The 22,906-nt window shown below is 39.5% G+C and overlaps 2 protein-coding genes across 3 annotated transcripts; one reads left to right on the forward strand and one right to left on the reverse strand.

The window, feature by feature from the left end:
- Positions 1-3,136: 3,136 nt before the first annotated feature.
- On the reverse strand, positions 3,137-20,492 carry LOC130135881 (ARM REPEAT PROTEIN INTERACTING WITH ABF2-like). Its single transcript, XM_056305705.1, has 19 exons — positions 20,130-20,492; positions 19,064-19,221; positions 18,690-18,862; positions 18,486-18,606; positions 18,098-18,172; positions 17,885-17,979; positions 17,672-17,747; positions 16,724-16,828; positions 16,088-16,216; positions 15,910-15,978; positions 14,963-15,022; positions 14,683-14,806; positions 14,423-14,562; positions 11,920-11,983; positions 11,725-11,804; positions 11,476-11,540; positions 11,278-11,395; positions 11,094-11,212; positions 3,137-3,508 (listed from the first exon to the last, which is right to left on the reverse strand). The coding sequence occupies exons 1-19, from the start codon at positions 20,419-20,421 to the stop codon at positions 3,418-3,420; spliced, it is 2,154 nt and encodes a 717-aa protein (XP_056161680.1). The 5' UTR covers positions 20,422-20,492; the 3' UTR covers positions 3,137-3,417.
- Positions 5,253-6,751, forward strand: LOC115671939 (uncharacterized). Of its 2 annotated transcripts, none has more exons than XM_030593639.2 (2): positions 5,253-6,393; positions 6,615-6,751. In XM_030593639.2, the coding sequence occupies exons 1-2, from the start codon at positions 5,268-5,270 to the stop codon at positions 6,641-6,643; spliced, it is 1,155 nt and encodes a 384-aa protein (XP_030449499.2). In that variant the 5' UTR covers positions 5,253-5,267; the 3' UTR covers positions 6,644-6,751. The 2 variants fall into 2 exon arrangements, with proteins under 2 accessions (XP_030449499.2, XP_056161681.1); XM_056305706.1 differs by having other exon boundaries at positions 5,253-6,309; positions 6,615-6,743.
- Positions 20,493-22,906: the final 2,414 nt, after the last annotated feature.

The following is a 22,906-nucleotide window of genomic DNA, read 5'->3' on the forward strand; positions in this document are numbered from 1 at the left end:
CACTGCAATAGCCAAACTGCTAGTCATCTCAATAAAAATTCCACATTTCATTCGAGGACAAAGCATATTGATATTAGGTATAATTGGATATAAAAAATGTTAGAAGAGAAGCAATTGATGCTCGAGCAGATCCACATGGACAAAAATGGCGTTGATATATTGACAAAGTCTCTATCTACGAAAAACTAAAGTTACTGGCTTTATTGAAGTGATAAGGAAGTTTAAGGCCCTTCATGATGGGCTAGGGAAGATGTGTTGGGAGCAACCCAATATATTCGGGAGTCAATTTGCATTATCTTGATTATTGCTCATCAATAATACCTAATAGGAAGGAATATGATTACGGTATGACGCTGAAAAGGAATAAATCTTCATTAAGGAGTCTTATTTCAAAAGAATACTAGGATGACATCAATTCTAGTGATTGCCCAATTAGAAGAATTCAAATCAATCTGGGAGATTTCTAATTGGGAGCTATGATAGGAGAAATTACAGTTTACAATAGCTACTTCAAAATATTGTCTCTATTTTCCTTTTCATCAAGGAACTACAAAATAGCTTGCAATGTCCCTTTCCCAATCCAAAAAGATGATTAATTAACTCCTAAGAAAAGATTGTAAGAATAATTGTGGCCCATGTGATATTATTATTAATTAAAAGTTTGATGACTATTTAAGTGCTAAAATGTATTGACTATGAAAAAATACAACTCTTATGAAAATGTGCAATTCTTATGAGAAGTTATCGTTCTTATGAAGGGATGCAACTATTATAAAGAGGTGCAATCATTATGAGCAGTTAGAGTTCTTATGGAAAAATGCGACTCTTATGAAGATATAATGTAATTTGATGGAAGACACCGATTGATAGCCTGTATAAATAGAATCTGATCCTTTCTCACTCAAGACAACCAAAGGTTGTATTCTATCCTCCATTAGATAAACTACGTTAAGAAAAACTGGGTCAAGGAAGAGAAATCAGATTTCTTCATTTCTTCTATTTCTTCAACAGTCATTTTTTTCAAGGTCATTGCTATGGAGAAAGTTATGTCTTTATCTCTCTTACTGTGAAAAATCATGAAGGTCTCAAATTCTTTAATTTAAAATTTTCTGCATAAAGAATTATGTTAACGCTAACAAAGATTACTTTCTACATAATTTTTTACGCATCAAAAAGACAATTTATGTAGTTACATATGCCGATAATTGACTATTTAATATATCATTGCATAAATTTTGACCAAAAAATCGTAGATAAATTTATTGAAATCATCTCTATAGCATTTGAAATTTACGGTGGAGAAAATATTACGTTACTTAATCAAAAATAGATTTTTTCTTTCAAGAAACTGAACATTTGTAAGGTGTATTGCAACTATAATACCGTGGATGTAGGAGAAAATGTCCCATTGTTGTGGTATTTTGTATAATTCGAAATATTTAGTTTTCCTTTCAAGTAAAATTATTTATGTCCCTCGTTTTTAAGAGTGTCCAAATCGAAGTGTAGCCCGTGGAATTAATTGGCGATGATGATGATGATCCCGTCGTGATTTTCATTGGCAACGATCCCTTAGCCGCTGAAAATTTTGCATTCGTTATTTCTTTTTTCTTTTTTTTTGTGGCCAACACATTTGAGTTTTCAATGTGCCGTCCCAATTTCCACTTTGGATGGGAGAGGCCGTGTGGAGTTATTTATAAGTCAACATCCATTCTCAAATGGTCAATCATCTTGTGTGGTTACTCGGAATACTGCTTTTGGGAGGTTGACACAAGTAGAATAGGCCGGGTTGTTATTGATGTTATCAGAGGAGAACCCTTGTGAATGTGTGTTTCATGGACATACTAGACCCATACTCGATTCAACAAGGGTGGGGAGTAATCATCATGGTGAGAGGGCTCAATCAAGGTGTAGTTCCTAACGTACTTTTAAGATGGCAGGTGGCATAAGAATGGGCCGGGCCACACATCGAATATTGGGATATCTGTCACGACCTGAATTGTCCATACAGTTCGAATTTTCAATCGAATGAATGAATAACTTAGTTCCAAATGAGGTACACTTGTTTTTCTTTATGCACATAATTAATACTCCCAAATAGAAGGTGCACCCTAGAAGAGATCTTCGAAAGTGCTAATGTAAATGTCCCTAAACTGCAAACTCGACTCATCTGTAAAATATTTTGGGATAAGCCTAAGCTTAGTAAACAAAAGCTCTACGTCAAAAGCAGGATATCTACTCACCACTCATCTTGAGAGCACAACAGCATAGTATCAACAAGTAATATCACATATCGCTATCAATAGGGAAATCAACGTATTATTAAAGTTTATTTAAGATAATGTAATCCATGCGTTATGTATATATGACTACAATTGTGCGTATAATTAATAAAAATAGATCTCATGAGTTGACATTCAGTTTAATACTCAATGCATGCAGAACGTGTGCAGATACCCATATAGTAGCTGAGTGATATACACAAATGGATATCCATTCCCCAATTGTGTGTGAAAGATTTATGTTAGTAATTGTGTGTGTGAAAGATTTATGTCAACTAACGCAACATCGTCACCACCAAGTCATGATGGTCGGATTTATTAACACATTTTGGCACACCTCAGCCCATACTTCTCACCAAAGCTCTCATCAACTGCAGAATATAATCATGGTATTTTGTTAAGCACAAACTGTAAATTAGCGTGAAATTCAAAATAAAATCAACTTAAATGAAATTACCTTTTTCAAGTTTAGCTTTATAACTTTTAGACAATATACTAGTAATCATAGCTCATGGCTTTTCTTCCAAAAAAAAAACATCTTCTACTTACAAGAGTGTTAAAAAAACTATAATATCCCTATATAGTTGTATGCATTGGGTGTATTTATCATGTGTGTGTATAATGTATATGGATGAGCATTGTCATTGTCTAAATTCTAAAACAAACCTTTTTAGTTCCCGAAATCACACTAATTAACAACTCCTTTTTAATCACACTAATTAGCAAGGAAAAAGATGAGTCTTGCTAGTAGCGTTCAAAACCTTCTTTTCCCTTTTGTTGATTTGTTGATCGCAGATGAAAAAAGAGAGAAAAATCCAGCATAAAAGTTGAATTTATATTGAATTCTCACTGAGTTCACGCAATGTTTTCTAATCGGTCCCTGTTCGAGAAAGAAAGATGTGTGTGCCTGAATGGCTAAGAAAGCCTCCTTTAGTTTAATTGAATGTGGGCAGATGAAAAGAACTATACCATGTCAGAGTTGGACTATATTCAATTCTTGCAAAATTTATCTATGGAGTAAAATAGGGCTCAGAGATAAGTATAGATGGTCCACCATTGGCTTGCTCCTACATCAAGAGGCCTGCCAACTTTCTCTAAACGCCATAACTAGCCAGAGCCAAATGAAATTGCTGCGCTTTCACGCCTTTTGCATGTAGGTTAACTTAGTCAACACTTCAGAAAAATAATCACGTATTGCCGACACAATTCCTTGAATTAGATGAGAGTACCTGAAGAATTGCAACAACCATATTAGCAAACAATGCAACTGAAAAATAATATATTAAGAGGCAGTTATATTTCAAGATTATACGGCAAAACTGATTTGAATGAAATTAGGAGGGTGGCATAAGACAAGTAATAAATGTCATTTGTCAGTACAAAATGATGAAGGCATGCAAGATCACCAAGAGTCGAGCATTAACAGCAGACTTATCAATACATACGCGAAGACAGACATACACAAAGATCCATTTGAACTACCAAAATAGTGCCGTCCTTTCTCACTGAACCAAACCGCGGAAGATGGATTTCACTGCTAAATCGACTACCTCTAGTATTACGCTTTGAACATAATAAAGGCTGAACCTCACAAAAGCAACAAGTTAGAAAATCACATAGCCAGGAGCAGTACCACAATTCCTTTTCTCATATTAATTGGCCAAGGCTGGAAAGAACCAACCCAAATGAAAGTTTCTCACTAGCAATCCTTTGTGAAATTACAAATGCAGCAGGTGACGATGGCAAATGCACGTACTTGAATGAAAACACGGGCAAAACTACACACCTCATGCAGAAACTCCAGATAATACTGTCAAATCTCTACTTGGATGAAATTTTTCTGAGGATAATAATAAGCCTGGCTTAAAAATTCCAGATGAAAACCCTTAAGCAATGTCCTGCGGCTCACTGCGGGGTAATATAGGTTGGATTGTGGCCACTTGCAATGAGCAATCCCTTGCAATGGCAACCAGGGTGACGCTAGCCAACTTAGCTAAAGTCTGTGGCCTTGATGTTGCAGCCTTTAGCTTTAAGGTGATAGTGGCACAAAGTGATCAACCACTAGTGATATGAGTTTTGGCTCTTAGCAACTGTTAGAAGTAGTAAAAGGGTAAAGTGGTCCTTAGGACCTTTAGGTCTTATTTTTGGTATATGTATTAGACACTACTGATTAATACACAAGAAGCTTTTCCCTCTCTCTCTCTCTACTTCTCATGGTATCAGAGCCTCGACCCTAGCCGCTGCCGCCAGAACAACCTGTCGCCGGCGCCGTCGCCGTCGCCGGAACAACGCGTCGCCGGCGACCCCAGCTCGCGAGGGGCTCCAGCCGCGCGACCCAGCTCGTGCGGGGTTCAGCCGCGCGACCCAGCTCGCGCGGGGCTCCAGCTCGCGCGATTCAGGTCGTGCTAGTCACGCGAGCCTGGTGATTGGAGGTTTCCTCGCCATTGATGTGAACTGAAGGTCTCCTTGGCTCCGTGAACTGAAGGTCTCTCCATGAACTGAAGGTCTCTGAAGGTCTCTCCTCCTCTGTTCCTCCTTTGTTCCTCTGTTCCTCTGGAATTGCTTTATGCAAGAAATTTGTGAAACTGGCCAGTAGTTTCAGCATGTGTTATTGTCTCTCGATGGAATGACAATCAAATGAAAATTCTTCAAGATGGATTTCAAGCTGGCGGGAAGGTGTTCTTAGCCTTTTCATAGTTTCTGCAGTGGTTTTGTTGCTGGACTATGCTGTCGTTGTTGCCTTGCTTGCTTTTGTCGCTCTTCAATACTGGCCAGGTTAGATTGCATGGTTGTTAGACTTTAGATTATGGATGTTTGATCAATCGGGTTATAGTTTATTGATTGGTGGAGGTGTGGAGGAAGGCTAGTAACGTTGACGAGGCTTGGGAGCCCATATACGGTCTGTTGGATTGCTAAATTGTTGTGATAAATGGTCTGTTGAAGTGCTAAATTGTTGTGCCAGTATACGGTCTGCTGGGATATTGAAGGATGGGTGATTCTGAGAGGAATAATCCTGTGATGACTGAGGTGATGTCGTCTTCATCTAATCGAATTACTGATAAGAAGCTTGTGGGGAGTTCTAACTTCCATCAATGGAAGAAAATTGTGAAGCTTACTTTGACAAGCAGGAATCAGATTAGACACATAACTGAGCCGAAACCCGAAGATGATGCAAATTGGGATATTGTTGATGCATGCATCCTTGGTCAGATGTTAAACGCTATGGAAAATAATATAGTTGATCTAGTAACTCATATTGACACGGTCAAAGAAATGTGGGACTATTTGAATGTATTATATTCTGGCCAAAATAACCTGTCACGAGTTTATGAGTTATCGCAGGAGTTTTACCGATCTGAAAGGAAGGGACGTCCTATGACGCAATACTTTGCTGAGTTTAAGAGAATGTATGAGGAGTTGAATGCTATTCTTCCCATTTCAGCCAATATTCAGCAAATGCAACTTCAAAGAGAACAATTGGCTGTAATGGTGTATCTAGCAGGCATTGGTCCTGAATATGAAACTGTTAGGTCTCAGATTCTTGGAGGAGAGGCTGTCGCATCACTCACGGATACGTTTGCTCGGGTACTTCGGGTATCTCGTGAGTCTCCTCAAGATATTACACCTATGGCAGATAGTTCAGCTCTTGTGTTCCAATCTCGATCGGGTAGCGGTAGCAGGAGTGATGGAGGAAATCGTGGAGGATATAGTGGACGTGGTGGCCGAGGAGGAGGCCGAGGTGAAGGACCAGGGAGAGGCCAAGGCCAACAGCACGTGTCTACTAACAACTCAGGGGCCATACGGACGTGTCATTACTGTGGGAAAGCTGGCCATATTCAAAAATTCTGTTACAAGTTACATGGAAGATCAGTGCACCAACAACAGTTTGCACATACTGCTTCTGGTACTGATTCTTCTCCACAGTCTTCTGAAGGCAAGGTAGTTGTTATGTCTGATGAGGAGTTTGCACGATACACCCAGTCTCAGATTTCACAGCCTGCTTCTTCCACTGCTACTTTGGTACAGACAGGTAATGCGACTACATGCCTTTCAGCTGCTTCTTGTCCTTGGATCATTGATTCAGGGGCTTCTGACCACATGTCGGGTCTTTCAGGTATATTTTCCTCTCTTACTTCATCTTCATCCAAGGTAACCATAGCCAATGGATCATCTACACATGTTAAGGGGGTTGGCACAGTTTATCCAACTCCTTCCTTGCCATTGTCCTCAGTGCTTTATCTTCCTCAATTTCCGTTTAACCTCATGTCTGTCAGTAAATTAACCAAAAATTTTCAGTGTTCAGTAACATTCTACCCTGATTCTTGTATTTTTCAGGATCTGGCTACGAAGAGGACGATTGGTAGAGGACATGAGGCAGGGGGGTTGTATGTACTTGAAGACGCTACTCCCATTGCATGTCCTAGTGTTGCATCCTTACATCAGATCCATTGTCGACTTGGTCATCCTTCTCTACGTAGCCTTCAGAAGTTAGATTCTAGTTTTGGATCCCTTTCTAGTTTAGAGTGTGAGTCATGCCAACTGGGCAAATTACATCGTATTAGTTACCCGCCACGAGTTATTAAACGAGTAGCGTCCCCTTTTTTGTTAGTTCATTCAGATATTTGGGGTCCTTGTCATGTGGCTTCTAATCTGGGTTTCAGATATTTTGTTACTTTTGTTGATGACTATTCCAGGGTAACATGGTTATATCTAATGAAAAATCGTTCAGAATTGTTTTCTATATTTCGTGCATTTGTGTATGAAATTCATACTCAGTTTGGTGTGCAGGTTAAAGTTTTGCGTTCTGATAACGCTAAAGAGTACTTTTCTGCACCTTTTTCTGACTTTATGACTCAACATGGTATGATCCATGAATCTTCCTGTCCTGATACACCACAACAGAATGGTGTTGCTGAAAGAAAGAATAGACACTTATTGGATGTTACTAGATCCATGTTGTTTGAAATGAAGGTTCCCAAAACCTTTTGGTGTGATGCTGTTCTAACTGCATGCTATCTCATCAATCGCATGCCCTCTTCTGTTTTGCGAGGTGGTATTCCTTTTTCTACTTTGTTTCCAAATGTGTCACTATTTGTCTTACCACCCCGTATTTTTGGTTATGTCTGTTTTATTCGTGATCATCGACCTGGAGTATCAAAACTTGATCCCAAGGCTATCAAGTGCTATGTTGCACCGACACGTGAAAATGGCCAACGTGTCGGTGTCGGACACGTCGACACGTGTTGGACACGTCGACACGCGTGGACACGCCTCCGACACGCGGTCAACACGGTGTCGGATTTCCGACACGAAGTCAACTCTCCGGACACGCGTCCGACACGCGAGTCCGGCGTGTCCGAAGAGTAAAATTTGTAAAAAAATGAAAACAGAGAACAATAAAAGGCGTCGCCCACCAAATTAGGGCTAAAACACGATTGCCTCTTTACTTCTCTGTTCGACCGACGAACTCCCGTCCTCCGCGCCGCTCGCCGCTCACCGCTCCCTCTCCCGCTCCCGCTCCCGCTAGCCGGTCGTGCTCGCGCCTCGCGCCTCGCGCTCACCGCTCCTTCTCCCTCTCCCGCTCCCGCTCCCGATCGTGCTCGCCGTCGCGTTCGCTGCTCGCCGCTCGCCGCTCGCGCTCGCCGGTCGTGCTCGCCGTCGCGCTAGCCGGTCGTGCTCGCGGCTCGCGCTTGCGCGGTCGTGCTCGCGCTCGCCGCTCCCTCTCCCGCTCGCGCTCGCCGCTCCCTCTCGTTTCGAAAGAAATTGTGGTGGTGGAGGCGGGAAGAAGGGAGAAGTCGGGGAAGGGGGGCGTGTGTGGGTGGGTTGGGGGAAAAGGAAAAGTAGTGGGCTAGGTCAGATGGGTGGGCTGCGTTTTTTTTTCTTATAGGGAGGTCAGATGGGGAGGTCAGATGGATGGGGAAAAGAAATTTTGGTGGACTGCTGTCTTTTTTTCTTATTGAGAGCTGTGGTAGGTCATTTTATAATTGTGATGATATTTAATTATTAAAAATATATATTTAATATACGTGTCCTAACGTGTCGGAAAATGGTATTTTTTGAGAATTGACGTGTCGCGTGTCGTGTCGTGTCGTGTCGTGTCGTGTCGCGTGTCGCGTGTCGCGTGTCGCGTGTCGGTGCAACATAGATCAAGTGTATGTTTTTGGGTTATTCTCGTACTCAAAAGGGATATCGTTGTTATTCTCCATTACTGAGAAAATACTTTATAACTGCTGATGTTTCATTCTTCGAATCCACGCCTTATCATGATGTTCCAATTTCTGTTTCTGAGTTTGATGAAGACTTCTATGTGACTACCCTTCGGTCACCTGCTCCAACTACTTCACAGGTCTCTACACAGGAACCACCTCCTCTCCAGGTTTATACTCGACGTCCTCGAGTAGCTACTATTTCCCCCCTTGCTCATGACACTACTACGTCATCTTCAGCTCCAGATCCGCCATTAGTTGACCCTCCTCTTGTATCTGATCTTGATCTTCCTATTGCTCATCGCAAAGGTACGCGTACTTGTACTCAACACTCCATTGCAAACTTCGTCTCATATTCTTCTGTCTCTCCTTCTTTTCGATCCTTTCTATCTACTGTGGACCAATATCCTATCCCCAAGTCTGTATCTGAAGCATTACAAAATTCTGGCTGGAGGACAGCAATGGAAGAAGAACTAATGGCTCTCCAGTTTAATCAGACTTGGGACTTGGTACCTCTTCCTTCAGCCAAAGCTGCTATTGGTTGTCGTTGGATATTTGCTGTGAAAGTCAATCCTGATGGTTCTCTGGCTCGTTTAAAAGCACGACTTGTTGCAAAAGGGTATGCTCAGGTTTATGGAGTTGACTATCTAGACACTTTTTCTCCTGTTGCCAAACTTACTTCTGTTCGTATTTTGATATCCCTTGCTGCCACATATAACTGGCCTTTATTTCAGCTTGATGTTAAGAATGCCTTCTTGCATGGTACTCTTCATGAGGAAGTTTATATGGAGCAACCTCCAGGGTTTGTTGCTCAGGGGGAGTCTGGGGTTATGGTTTGCAAATTAAGGAAGTCTTTATATGGTTTGAAGCAATCCCCACGAGCATGGTTTGGAAGATTTTCTGATGCTGTACTTTCTTTTGGACTGTCTAGATGTGGAAATGATCATTCTTTCTTTTATAAACAGTCACGGGGAGGCAAACTGTTCTTGATTGTGTATGTTGATGATATTATCATCACGGGAGATGATTTGACTGGTATAGCTGAACTAAAGATTTATCTTCATCAACAGTTTCAGACCAAGGATTTAGGAAAATTGAAGTATTTCCTAGGAATTGAAGTTGCTCAGTCACATAAAGGTATTGTTCTATCACAAAGAAAATATGTACTGGATTTGCTTAATGAGACAGGTATGTTGGGATCAAAACCTCTTGATTCACCCATGGAACAAGGGGTCAAACTAGCTGCTGAGGGAGGAGAAACTCTTGATAACCCGGAGAGATATAGGAGACTGGTAGGAAAACTGAATTATCTCACAGTCACTCGACCAGATATTGCCTTTCCAGTAAGTGTGGTAAGCCAGTTTCTATCATCTCCTCGTACATCTCATTGGAATGCAGTTATTCGGATATTGAGGTACTTGAAAAAGACTCCAGGAAAAGGAATTATTTACCAAAATCATGGTCATAGCAAAGTCGAAGGATTCTCTGATGCTGATTGGGCAGGGTCTCCAGATGATAGAAGATCAACTGCTGGCTATTGTACCTTGGTTGGAGAAAATCTAGTATCATGAAAGAGTAAGAAACAAAATGTTGTTGCACGCTCGAGTGCCGAGTCAGAATATAGAGCCATGGCACAAGTGACATGTGAATTAGTGTGGATTCAACAGTTATTGACTGAGATAGGCTTCAAAGCTTCAGTACCCATGACTCTATGGTGTGACAATAAAGCTGCAGTGCATATAGCTTCCAACCCTGTGTTTCATGAGAGAACAAAACACATTGAGGTTGATTGTCACTTTATTCGGGAAAAGTTGCAGAGTGGAATGATCATTCCCAATCATATTCGAACCGGTGAACAACTTGCAGATATTTTTACTAAACCTTTGGGTAATGGGAGGATAGAATATATTTGTAACAAGCTGGGCATGATTAATATCTATGCTCCAGCTTGAGGGGGAGTGTTAGAAGTAGTAAAAGGGTAAAGTGGTCCTTAGGACCTTTAGGTCTTATTTTTGGTATATGTATTAGACACTACTGGTTAATACACAAGAAGCTTTTCCCTCTCTCTCTCTCTACTTCTCAGCAACAATTGCAGATTTTCGACCGTCCAACTGTTAGTGATGTGAGAACCAAGTGACTCCATCCTGAGTTTCTAAGCCAAGAGATATCGCATGTAAATGTGACCCAAATGTAATCTGCTCCTTAAAATTCTATCCTGATATAATGTTGAGGAGTGCTGGTCAGACATGAAACAAGATTTATATGTCAAATGTTGTGTTCAGAATGTGCAAATCTGCGGCATCTCTGGAAGTTAAACGAGAACACATTTAAAAAGCGTGTTGCATCTGTGGACAGTGCCTTAGCCAGGCATTACTGGAAAATGGTATAAATATCGAGCCAATAATCATTCTTCTGGTATGCAAAGAGCCCAGCCCTGACCGAGATACCAAGCTTGCTAGTTGCCAAATGGCCACAGAATTTCCAAATAACAGATACCTTTATAATTTTTCCAATTCACCAACTTCAAAAGATTTATCATTCTTAGTTATCTCGTTAGCAGAATAAACTATATAATTTCAGAAGTCTAAAAACTATTGAGATTGCATACCGATGCCTGAATTCATGGAAATGCTCCAGGATGAACAAGATGCATGAATGCCTCAATGATGTCGCATGGAAATCTTTGGAGAGTTCATAGAGAGTTAAAATAGTTTCCATAGATAGTTCCTGCAATATGCACTCCCAATTATCTCAGTAATCAAGGAAATAGACAGATAACCTCTCTGGCTAACCTGTGCAATGGCATGCTCGCAAAGTCGCTTTAGTCCTTCAATGAGATACTGATCAGCAGCTTTTAGAAGCTCTGGTGCAATATCTGGTGTAATTTTAACTGACCCGGAATACATGAACCTGTACCAGTTAAAGGATCTAGTGAATTAGAGAATAAAGCAAATAGGCCCTTTGCCATGTTAAAAAAAAATTGCATTGACCTCATCATCAACTCAAAAGTCCCCCATCTTATGTTTGGAATCTCTATGCTAGTTGCATCCTTCTCCTGTAAGAACACATAAAGTGAAATCAGTCAAAATGGATCGTGTACCCAATCCCGTCTCTACAGTCAGATAGCTTAATAAGGCTTCTTCAATATGAAAATAACTGGGTATGTTTCCTCAAGAATAAGAGCCAGACTGCCGCAACTGATGATTACATACCAACTTAAACAGAATAAATAAACTTGCCTGATAACCGCCATCAAGCATTGCACAGAATGTATCTGAAGAAGCAGACAAGCAAATTCTGTGCGCGTAGAATTGTCTGGCTGCAACAAGCAAGTCAATACCATGAGGCAGCCCGATATAAAAACAAACAGGAGAGTCAGAAATTAGGTTGAATTTACAAGAGCATACAAACTTAGATAGACAACCCGAACTCACATTCAACCAAAAAGGTTACATCAGATTGCATAGCATTGTTCACATACTGCTCGCTCAGATAGATCTGCAATAAGACTCCTTCCATCAGCGCATTGAACATATGGTCAAATAAAGAAGCATCGCTAAAGCATTAAAGAAATTAATTAATTGATCATAAATGTCGAAGGAGAAATAGTAATAGATTTGTCAAACTTAATCTTCATGAAAATGATTTGAAGAACAAGGAACTCAATTTCCAGAAGGATTTAATGACCTGTGAACAATGTTAATGTCCACTGTATTATTGTGGTTATGCAATTCTGAGATCTCACATCTTACTGTAAGAGAATATCTACTTACTCTACTATCTCCTCTTTAGATGGTATTAGAGCCCAATGAAAGAGAAAACATCAAGTTTCAAACTTAGATTTCTTGTTTCTAACATCCTTAAATTATACAAACGTCCAAGATTTCTACAGAGCCACCTATTGACACGGACACATGTCTATGTGACAGACATCACTTGAGATCATGCCAATGTCAGCATTCTGCCACGATAAGCACATCCTCAAACTCGTCATTTGTTTGTTGAGAATTCTGCCTCTATGACTTTCCCTTTTCTTGTGCTCCAATCTTTCCCTTCCGGGATGTTCACAAGTTTTTACCCTCTAACAAAAGGCAATGCGTCTTCACCAAGATGGCAACTATGTAATGGACAATAATACAAGCTGAACTACATGAATAGTATCAACAATCAAAGTAATGCATTGCGCTTAAACATTGTGTAGGAATAAGATGAAAGTGGAACAATGGATAGTTTCGCATTTAAGGCCTCAAGATGAAATATCAATTTCACAATTACTTCATACTTCGTGATGTTTACACTCCTTTTAGATTAGATGAAGCTGAGATGAAGAATGTCTAGTAAACTAAGTAGAACTAGTGACCCCGGAAGAACTTAGGAAAAGTATCAGCGAGGTGAGGTTTCATTATGAATACCACAAAAGAAGTCGCAGCTGACTACTAAGGTAATATTCACTTATTTTAGAATCCTCTATTATCCTCAACTTCATCATTTATCACAAAATTTCCTTAGTTAGAAGTTCATGAGAACATCTGTGTATATATCTCTTAAACAGGAGAAAATCATTCTTATAAACTCGTATGTAATACACTTTACAGCCCATGTTTTGAGCTCAAGTAAAATACAGTTCTTACACTAAATGCTCCATTCGGAAGGACAACAAGAATAGGGGAACAGAATCCTACTACCACTTCTCAAGCCAAATCAATTCCGTGTTCAAACCAGATTCACCTTTCACCATGATCACAAAGAAAGTGTAAGTATAGCTATGATTTGGCATCGTATTTCCATATCTCAGAGAAACAAGTTTGTTGCCGAACCTAGTTAAATTTAATCCTAAATGCACCGCCTTACGATGAATCTAAACCTATGAAGGATCTAAGGAATCCCCAATCCAAAGTTAGTCCTATAAATGTGCATGTCCCTTTTCAAGCATTTTATAAAAGTAGCTGGATATATGCTCTGTTTCGACAAGAAAAAGATCAATTAACAAAATCTATTGTAATTGCGAAGGAACAAGAGAGACATTTTTTTTTTGCAAATACACGCTTATGGTTTAGTTCGGTTTTACTGTGTGCCCCTCGTACATTGATAAGTATGCAATATAGGTATCTGCATGTATGTCTAAAAAAATAGAATTATTCTTTCACCCCCTCCACACCCCACACCCCCCCTTTTTCAAGTTTAAGCAAATATATTGTAGTATAAGTTACTTGTCACATATGTAATTCAAACAAGGACCTCCAAGAGACTTAGTAAATAAGTCGGCAAGTTGATCATTTGAACCCACAAAAGGCTATCTTGATATCACCACAAACCAATTTCGTCCTGGTTCCCAGTCAGAAAAAATGTTCAGTATAGCCTGATCATCACAAACTAGATCCATAGGCTTTGTTTTTCTGAATCCCAACAACTCAACTAGGTATTTTAACCACACTAGCTAACATGCAGCTAAAGTCATGGCTCTGAAACCATGAGAAAGTAAAAGAACAAGAGAGTGATTATAAGATTGTGTTGGGATGACTATGCACCCCTTGCTATTTATGATAGTAGGACTATTTACAAGTCAACCTCTATAAACATAATTATTCGTTAACAATGATTAAATGCACCTCCTACCCTGCACATGACATACCAAACTCCGTGGTGTTTCTCATAGAATGTTGTTTCTCCCATAACAAAACATTCCCTCAAAGGTAAAGATCACCATCACCATCAGATGGCATTGTTGATCAATTCACCATTGTGTAGCTGACAGAAGAAGTTGCTTCAAAAGCCCTAAATTACAAGCTTCTCTGGAATACCAAACCTTCCTCCGACAAGGAGCATTGGGAAACACGAGTGAAACTAGGCAATAAGTATAGGCATTATAAATTCGAAGACCAAGTTTCTAATAAAGTATAAGTATGATGGGCTAGAGTAAATACATAAACAGCATACTTGCGGTGCTGGAGCAGGAGAATCTGCATCTAAAGGTGAAAAGATCATTGCTTTATTAGCCAACTTGAACAAAGCTAGTGCACCATCAACTTGCTCCTCGGGACATGAAGAAATAAGTAACCCAAGTAGCAACTTCAATCCTTCATGAAAAAATAGCTTTTTTAGTCACTAAAAAGTTTTTCTAACATGGTAGTTGATGGCTCTTGAGCATGATATGTTGGGCATAGAAAAGCTAATAAATATTCCAAAGTATAACATGCCATTATTATCGATAAAAATCATCCGTTGATTTGTTGGGAGACAAAGGTGTGCAAGAGCTACAGCTACTCTTCCTTGGATGGTACTCTTTGATGCACGCATTAAAAGCAATAAGTGTTTGAAGACCTACATAGAAGAAAACCAAAAAATTATTTGACCAATGTTAAGTATGAAAAGCACACTGCACAACCTGCCTACGGTATATAAGCATCGCCAGCATAAAAATATTGCAAAATAAGCATCACTATCACGAAGAATGTCTTTATAAAGATAGATACGCACTCGGCCTCGAATCTTTTGCTCTAATCTCTTCACTGTTCTTTTAACACGAACTTTTGTGGCCTGCAAAACAACATGGCGAACAAACTCATACTAATACTAACACAAAGGCATAGAAATGCTTCATATAGTAAGTATCTCATAATATATTTCATAGGTTTTTAGTGTGCCCCAAGACATCAATTGGCCACGAGTGCAACTTAGCTTCCTAGTTGATTGCTTCAGACTTCCAATCAAATTGAGATACATAATTGAATATGGCACATAATTTGTCATGGTAGCACTATAAATGATTGAAGAAGAAAGAGTTACCTAGGTAGTTCCTCATTGCATTGCTAGACGCCTAAATTTAAATGGAAATATTTGTCATTATTGCCTAGACACTCACTATGCTTTGGGAAATTTGGTAAGTGAGCCCCTAAACTTTAATGCTAATGGTTTTAGTCTCTATACTTCATATAGTGAAACAGTCCTTCACTCCTACTCAGGTTAGGGTTTTCAAAAATATTGCAATGTTAAACTTCAAGCTAAACATCCTCTATACTTAGAACACAAGAGCAACATGCCACTCAACTTACAACCCGGTCCAGAGCATCCCTATCCAATAACTTTGGATGTTACGAAAAGGTTCATCAATCATGCGCAGGGGATGTGGCTCTTTATGTCAAGTTTAAGGACACATCCTTGTGCAACGGGGTCCTCCAGCTCAATTTTTGGAAAGTTGAGTAGAGCCTGCTGCTGCACATTTAGAGTCTAGGAAAACATAGTAGATGAACCAAGTTGAAAAGGAATTTTCTCATTGGGTGATGTTATTTGGTGGTACCAAAACAATCTCGGCATCAATTGTACAGATCGTAGCAGTAGCAGGACAAATATTTTTTCGTCTGCTTGGATAATTAATGTTGAGTATGATATGAGAGTCGCCAACAAGGAGATTGACTTAGACTTACTCGGCCAGTGAATTCTCCTCTCTGTAGCTTCCGAAATCCACCAATAGTTATAAAATCTGACACGTTATCCTGTGAAAAATGAAGAAAATCCATTAGATGACGCGGGAATGTTGTCGACAGCCATCCACTTCAATAGGATTTGAGTCTTGGTCCAGAAAAGTTTCTGATTATTCAATACCTCATTATTCAATAAAGAATGAAGAGCACATGCAGCAACATCCTGCAATGATTCACTTTCTGAATCTAGAAGTCTCAGTAATGCCAGTAAGCCGCCCTCATGAGCAATACCAACCTGAGTGTCTGAGTTCTGAAATTAAGAACGTGTTTCCTATAGTGAGTACAGTGAATCTCACAACTAGCCCAACCAGAGAGCCGCTCTACTCCAAGCTAATATATTGCTCATTTTCATGCTGTCAGAAAGCAGATGATGAAGTTCAGAGGGGAATTAAATTGAACTACCAGCTTATCAGCAAGTCATGGCTAAGTATTCTATGAATCACTACAAGATGACAATGAGTTCATGTCCAGAAGTTGAAAAGGTTGATTGAATTAACAGCAATTAAGCATGCAAACCACATTGACATCTACTATGTATAAACCATACAATAGGATTAACTAGTCATGGTAACTACAGGTGCAAACTCCCCATTTTCTGAAGTCAGGAATTTCATTAATATCTACGATAACTTCTAAATTTTCAAACGCAGGGGAAATTTAAGTCATTGAAACTATAAAGGAAAAGAAAAGCATTCAAATAAATTGAGCACAACATTCTTATAAATCAATGACCAGTGCTGCAGTAGAGTAAAATGACCTGAGCCAATCTCCACAATGCAGAAGCCGAAAATTCCCTCGCTTGAAGATTAGGTGATCGAAGCATCTCAATAAGTGGACGTACTGCACCCCTCTGAACGATAGCCTGTTTAAAGCTTTTCATTAAAATGGACAAGAAGTATAACATTGTTGAATAATGTGAGCAAATGAGCTTCTAGTCACAATCGGAATACAAACAAAACCATTCAGCTTCTTGAGAGAGAAAGAGCAGCAAAAATAATCCCTTAGACATTTTTGCCAATAACATCTGTTTGGACCCTTATGCCGAGGACCAAAGTATGGAATTCAAAGATAAGAAACTTTAGCTCAGAGCGGTTTCATATAACTTGACCAGAGAAGATTCCGGATCAAAAGCCAGACATGCATTACCAAAACCTCTGTCGTATTTATTGTACTTAACACATCGTATGATTAGTACATCAGGTTTTCTAGACTAGTACATCCACATTTATATATGCTACTTACAATCATCGGACTAAATAAAAGATGCATGCAGTTAAGAAAGCTTGCTCATGTGTGTGATGAAGGAAAGTGGACATTACCATTTGTCAAACTAGGTACTTGTATTGTCATTTATGCAGTTTAAGATATAGTGAAATTTTTGGTACACTTTTTTTTGGTCGAAAATTTTCAGTACACTTAAGCAGCAGACAGTAGCTACTTTGCTGAAATTTTGAAAGAAAAGAAAATGAGGATCATTTGTAAGGGCTCTTTCATAGGACCAATAGTAGGACCTCAAAAAAATATTTATATGATCTCTGAGGCCCAGGCAGAGGGCTCTCGGGATGCACAGAGAGAAGTGATCATCGTTTTCACTATAAAAAGTAATATAAATGATATTTCTTTAGAGAAATATATAGAAGACAAAAAACTACAGAGCAAAGGATATAGAGGGATCACAAGTAAAACAGCAACTCTCATAAGTCACCTTACAAACTGAATTGGCAGCAGCAAATAGCCCAACTAAGCGAGCTGCCTCCTTCTGGCTCAAAACACAGCTGGAACTGCATTGCAACAGACGAACTTTGAATTTCACAAAGAGACAGTAGTTTCCAACATGAAACAGTTGCAATATACAGTTGCTTTGCCAACCAAGCAAAAGACATCGTGACCAATGAATAAACCCAAGACATAGTCATACCTGAGCAATCTAATGATAGGTTGCAAAGCTCCAGCAGCCAGAACATCCTTCTTTATTTTTGGAGATGAGCGCACTAGAACACTAATCAATGCAACCTGAAAAGCCAGTGATCACTGCAAATTGTGAGTTTTAGTGGTGCAATTAACGAGTTAAGAATCCATAATAAGCACATAAATAGGTCAATGAAGCACAATGGTTGTCTAGAAATTTTACCGCCTTAATGTGTATGTCAGCATTCTCAGATTTGAGCATCAACACAATGCTTGGAAGAGCACCACAATCCAAGATCTGAAATTACAAGTTACTAATAGTCCATTTGATTTGGCATATAAAAATAAAAAGCAGCATTTTCCTTTCCTGGTAAAGTCCAGAATATTATTTTAAAAAGAAATAATAAATAGATTATTTAAATTTACATGTCAGTAATTGTATAATATGAAAGTTTAGCCCGTTAAAATTTAAAAAGAATGATGCTTGAGCTGCAAGATTTGAAAAAAGCAAAAGATAAAAAATAAAAGCCACTCCATAGACACTAGATTTTTTGGCAAATATTGCTGCAGAAGGACAAATTGGAAGTTTTAACTTCCTAAAATGTGACCACCTGATTCCTATTCTCTTTATTTTCCAAAGCCAGCATGCACAACACCACGGCAGCTGCACCTTGCACATATTTGTCATTGGCATCTAGCAACTCAACCAGTAGTGGAATACCACCTCCCATCCTACAAATCCACCGTATAATCAAGGAAAGATGCGGTACTATAAAAAATGACAATTAATCATACAAGTATGAAAGCCATAATACCTTACAAGGAAGTTGGCGCTGCTATTACCTAGAACAAGCTTTGCAATAGCCTCGGCTGCTCTTAGAATAAGACCATTCACAGACTGTGAACTAGAGCCTGCTTTGTGCCGCTTCAACAGATTGAGTAGATGGGATAAGGCACCAGCATTAACTATGAGTTGTCGATGCTCTGGCTGTTGAAACCAAGAGACGGAAAAGAAGACTTGAGCAGAATAAATAGCCCTTGACCACAATGTAGTGCTTCAAACTTAATCCAAAAGTAGAAGATAGAAGTTTTAACATTTCCAATTGAAAGAAGACACAAAAACTTACCTTGATTGCATCTACATCTTGAAAAATTTCGAAAAAAGATCAGCAATATGAACTACACTTACCTTCTCAGCAAGCAATCTCAGAGCGTATGCACTCGACTTCTCAACTTCATGCCAGCGAAACTTCTCGCACTTGTCCCCTTCTCCCGAAGGCGGCGCTTGCAAATGCTTCACTAAAGCAGGAATTACTCCATTCTCAACCATCTCGTTCACACATTTACCTACAAAAGATTAAAAAAATTAAAAAATAAAATAAAGCTTTCTCTGACGTCAAAGCCGGCATTTTCTCTCTCTATCTCTCTCTCCCTCTTATTTTACTCTCCCAAAATCTCTTCAAACCCAATTTAAATCCTCCCATTTCCATTCCCTTCTCTCTCTCTCTCTCTCTCTCTCTCTCTCTCTCTCTCTCTCTCTCTCTCTCTCTCTCTCTCTCTCTCTCTCTCTCTCTGACCTCACCACCACCAACTCCTTTCCATTTTCCCTCTCCTCTCATTTACTCCCTCCACTCTCATTCCGCTCCTCCCTTTATTATTGCCCCTCACAAGAATGTGTTGTAGCCTCTGAGAGGGACAGAGAGGCGAGGGAGAGAGAAGAGAAATAGTCGTCCGTGGTTGATTGTTCTGCAGTAGCAAGAACAAGAACCCACATTGCATCAACCCCAGCAAGAACCAGGGCCAGAACAACGATGGCTTCTTCTTCTCGTACTTGTCTTGGTGGCTCACCAACCGAAAGGTATTCGCTAAAACAGAGCTTCTCTGACCGTTTAATCTCGACCCTGGATCGCTCATTGCGTATATCAGTGAGATTAGTCTGAGGTCGAGAATCGCAAAAATCGCATCTTTGTGCAGCGTTCTCGTCAAATCTCGACCGCACTCTGTCTCTTCTTCTTCCTCATCCTTCTCTGTGTATGCATTCTGATTTTACTTGGTTACGTACTTCGATCGATTCGTTTAATGGTTCATTCAGTCATTCACCAACTCTACAGCCTACACTAATCGCGCGTGACGAGATTCCACGATCAATCAGCTAACGTCCCAGCAATCACTCAATCTCTACGCTATAAACAGACGAACTCGAGACGATCAACGCGACAAAAAGTGGGGGGGCGTGTGCTCAGCGACTCGTTTACCCTTCTCGGCGAGTGCAGCAAGGATGCCAATGGCGCTCTGGGCGTCGTCGCGATCGTCCTCGCGCCAGGAGAAGGTGCGGTCGAGGATGCCGACCATCTCGATCGCGAGGGGCACCAGCTTCGCCGGGTCGGCTTCCGTGACCACGCGCCTGATCAGTTCAAACCACTCCGCGGAAGAGCGGGGACCGACGTAGGGCCCCGGCCCCGCCTCCGCCTTGCGCTTCTGGCCTCTCTCATCCGGCCGGTGGCGGCGGTGGCCGCCGGCGGGGTCGCGGTCGCCGGTGGACTCCATCAGCGACGGCGAAGAGATATGGACGTAGAGAGAGAGAGAGAGAGTGATGAGAGCAGAGAGCAGAGAGAGTGACGTTTGGCTTTCGGTTTTGTGTGTTTCGCTTTGCCCTCGTCGTTCTTCCCCGCGGTTTTTTTGGGCTTGTGGGGCCCAAGGCCAAATCAGCCTGCCAGGCTGTCGTTGCAATTTTACTATTGTTCGGATAATGTCACGTGTTTGATTAGGCAAGTTCGAGTCCACGCCCGCGTATAATTAGGTTAATACTATGAAAAATCCTAAACTTGTACATCTATAATAAATTTATTCCGAATTAATTTTTTTGGTCATTAAAAACTCCAAACTTATATATTTATGACAAATTTACCTTACGTTAGTTTCCGTTAAATTGGATTAATATTAAGAAAAATCACAAATTGATCACTTGTGATAAATGGAGGGTAAAACCATTTACGTGTCATTCAACTCAACAATTTAACAGTCTAATTTAACAGAAACTAACGAAGAGTAAATTTATCATAAGTGTACCAATTTAGGGGTTAATTTTTAGGGTAAATTTGTCACAGATGTACTAATTTGGGGTTTTTCGTGGTATTAACCCTATATAATTTGACGGTTGAGATTAATTGGCCTCATGTAGACCCATTAAACGAGTGGGTTGAGTCGAGTCGAAAATGGTCCGGCCCAAATAGACCCATTTAATCCGTTTTGACTCATTTATATATAATGCAAATCCAGTGACCCATATCCAATCCGACTCATACCAAATCCACACCCGACCCGACCTAATCCATATTGTTAAAACATTTTCATATTTAATCGAGTTTGGGAAAACTCATACCCACACTGAGATGAAAGCGCGAAGTGAATGAACGCGAGATCAAGTGATAGCAAGAGAGAATGAAGAGAGAGTCATAGGTGAGCTGGATTTAAGTAAGTTGTAAACTTATATATGATCATTTAATGAATATAACTAATTTATATAACAACTCAACCCATCATCATCTATGAATTAAGAAATTGGTCCATGACTCATTTTGACAAAGCGAACATCTTGGGCCTATCATTGCTTTTGTGGGGATGATTGCGTGGTTCAAACTTTAAGCATATCGATAACGAAAGGAATCATTTATTTTTCGCGAAACAAATCGTTTCTTGATGCGATTACATTATAACTTTAAAAGAATATACTAGCAATCATATATCATGGTTATTTTCCCAAAAAAAAAATTCTACTTACAGGAATATTAAAAATAACTAAAAACCAAAAGTATCGAATTCTTTTTAAGTGCCTTGCATAAAATCCTTATAGATTTGAATGCATTTGGTGTATACATCATGAGTGTGTGTATAATGTATATGGGTGGGCATCGCCAATGAATGAATTTTTAATTAGCAAAATATCTACGGATATTTCTTGTACATTTTAGTTGTATAATAAAAGTAATTACCCTTTCAATGAATAATGAGGGGTAGAAATTTTTAAGGAAATTCTGAATACAAGTAGCTACAACTCCACATCAAGAAGAAACGAATTCAAAATCATGAGTAATTGATAAATGGAAGTTCATATATTTGTCTTGGGAATCTTAATAAAGTGCGACCTTAACGAAATTGAAGAACCAAATCAAGATCCGATTAGCAGCATTAGCAAGGTTAGGTGCCATTTCCCTGTGGCAACCAGGATTTGCTTGGTAAGCAAGCAACTTGGTGCAACTCAAGCAAGAAAGGTGAAGTCCACGATTATTAAGGGTTAATACCACGAAAAACCTCAAACTGGTACATTTATGATAAATTTACCCCAAATTAATTTTTTGACCACCAAAAACCTTAAACTGATATGCCTGAGATAAATTTACACTCCGTTAGTTTTCCGTAAATTTGATCATCAAATTGCTGAATTGGATGACACGTGGTAGTTGACAGGTATACCATTTTGGGGTTTTATCCCTTCACTTGTCACAGGTTTTACCAATTTGTGATTTTTCGTGGTATTAATCTAATTTAATGGAGGGTAAATTTGTCACAAATGTACCGGTTTGAGGTTTTAATCCAAACAAGTAAAGAGCATGCGAATTTTATTTTGTATAAATTCCTGTAAAAATTTCTAATACTTAAGTATTCCCTGCACAAGGAAAGTAATTATTAACAACCAAATCTGTGTAATACGTGAAAATTAACATATCTATTTTTGGTGAATTGTGAAATGGGGAGTGTAGAAACAAAACTCAAGCTTTTGACCTTCGTACCAAAATTGATCGGATGGACTCAATTGGAGAAATAAAAAAAGATTTAGGATTTAATGGTACAATTAAACGGTTTGGGACTAAATTGGCAAAAGTTCAATAGTTTAGGACTTTTTTGGTAATATTTCCCAGAGCATGTATAGCGTTAGAGGAATATCTAGAAATATGCTAAAACATTATATACAATAAGGCATTATGATATTTTTTCATAAAGAGTTTATGGATGATATTAATTTTTGTCAATC

The sequence above is a fragment of the Syzygium oleosum genome, unplaced genomic scaffold (assembly GCF_021117445.2).
Source record: "Syzygium oleosum isolate NSW1041296 unplaced genomic scaffold, Sole_v2.1 Sole_v2.38, whole genome shotgun sequence".
Taxonomy (NCBI): domain Eukaryota; kingdom Viridiplantae; phylum Streptophyta; class Magnoliopsida; order Myrtales; family Myrtaceae; genus Syzygium; species Syzygium oleosum.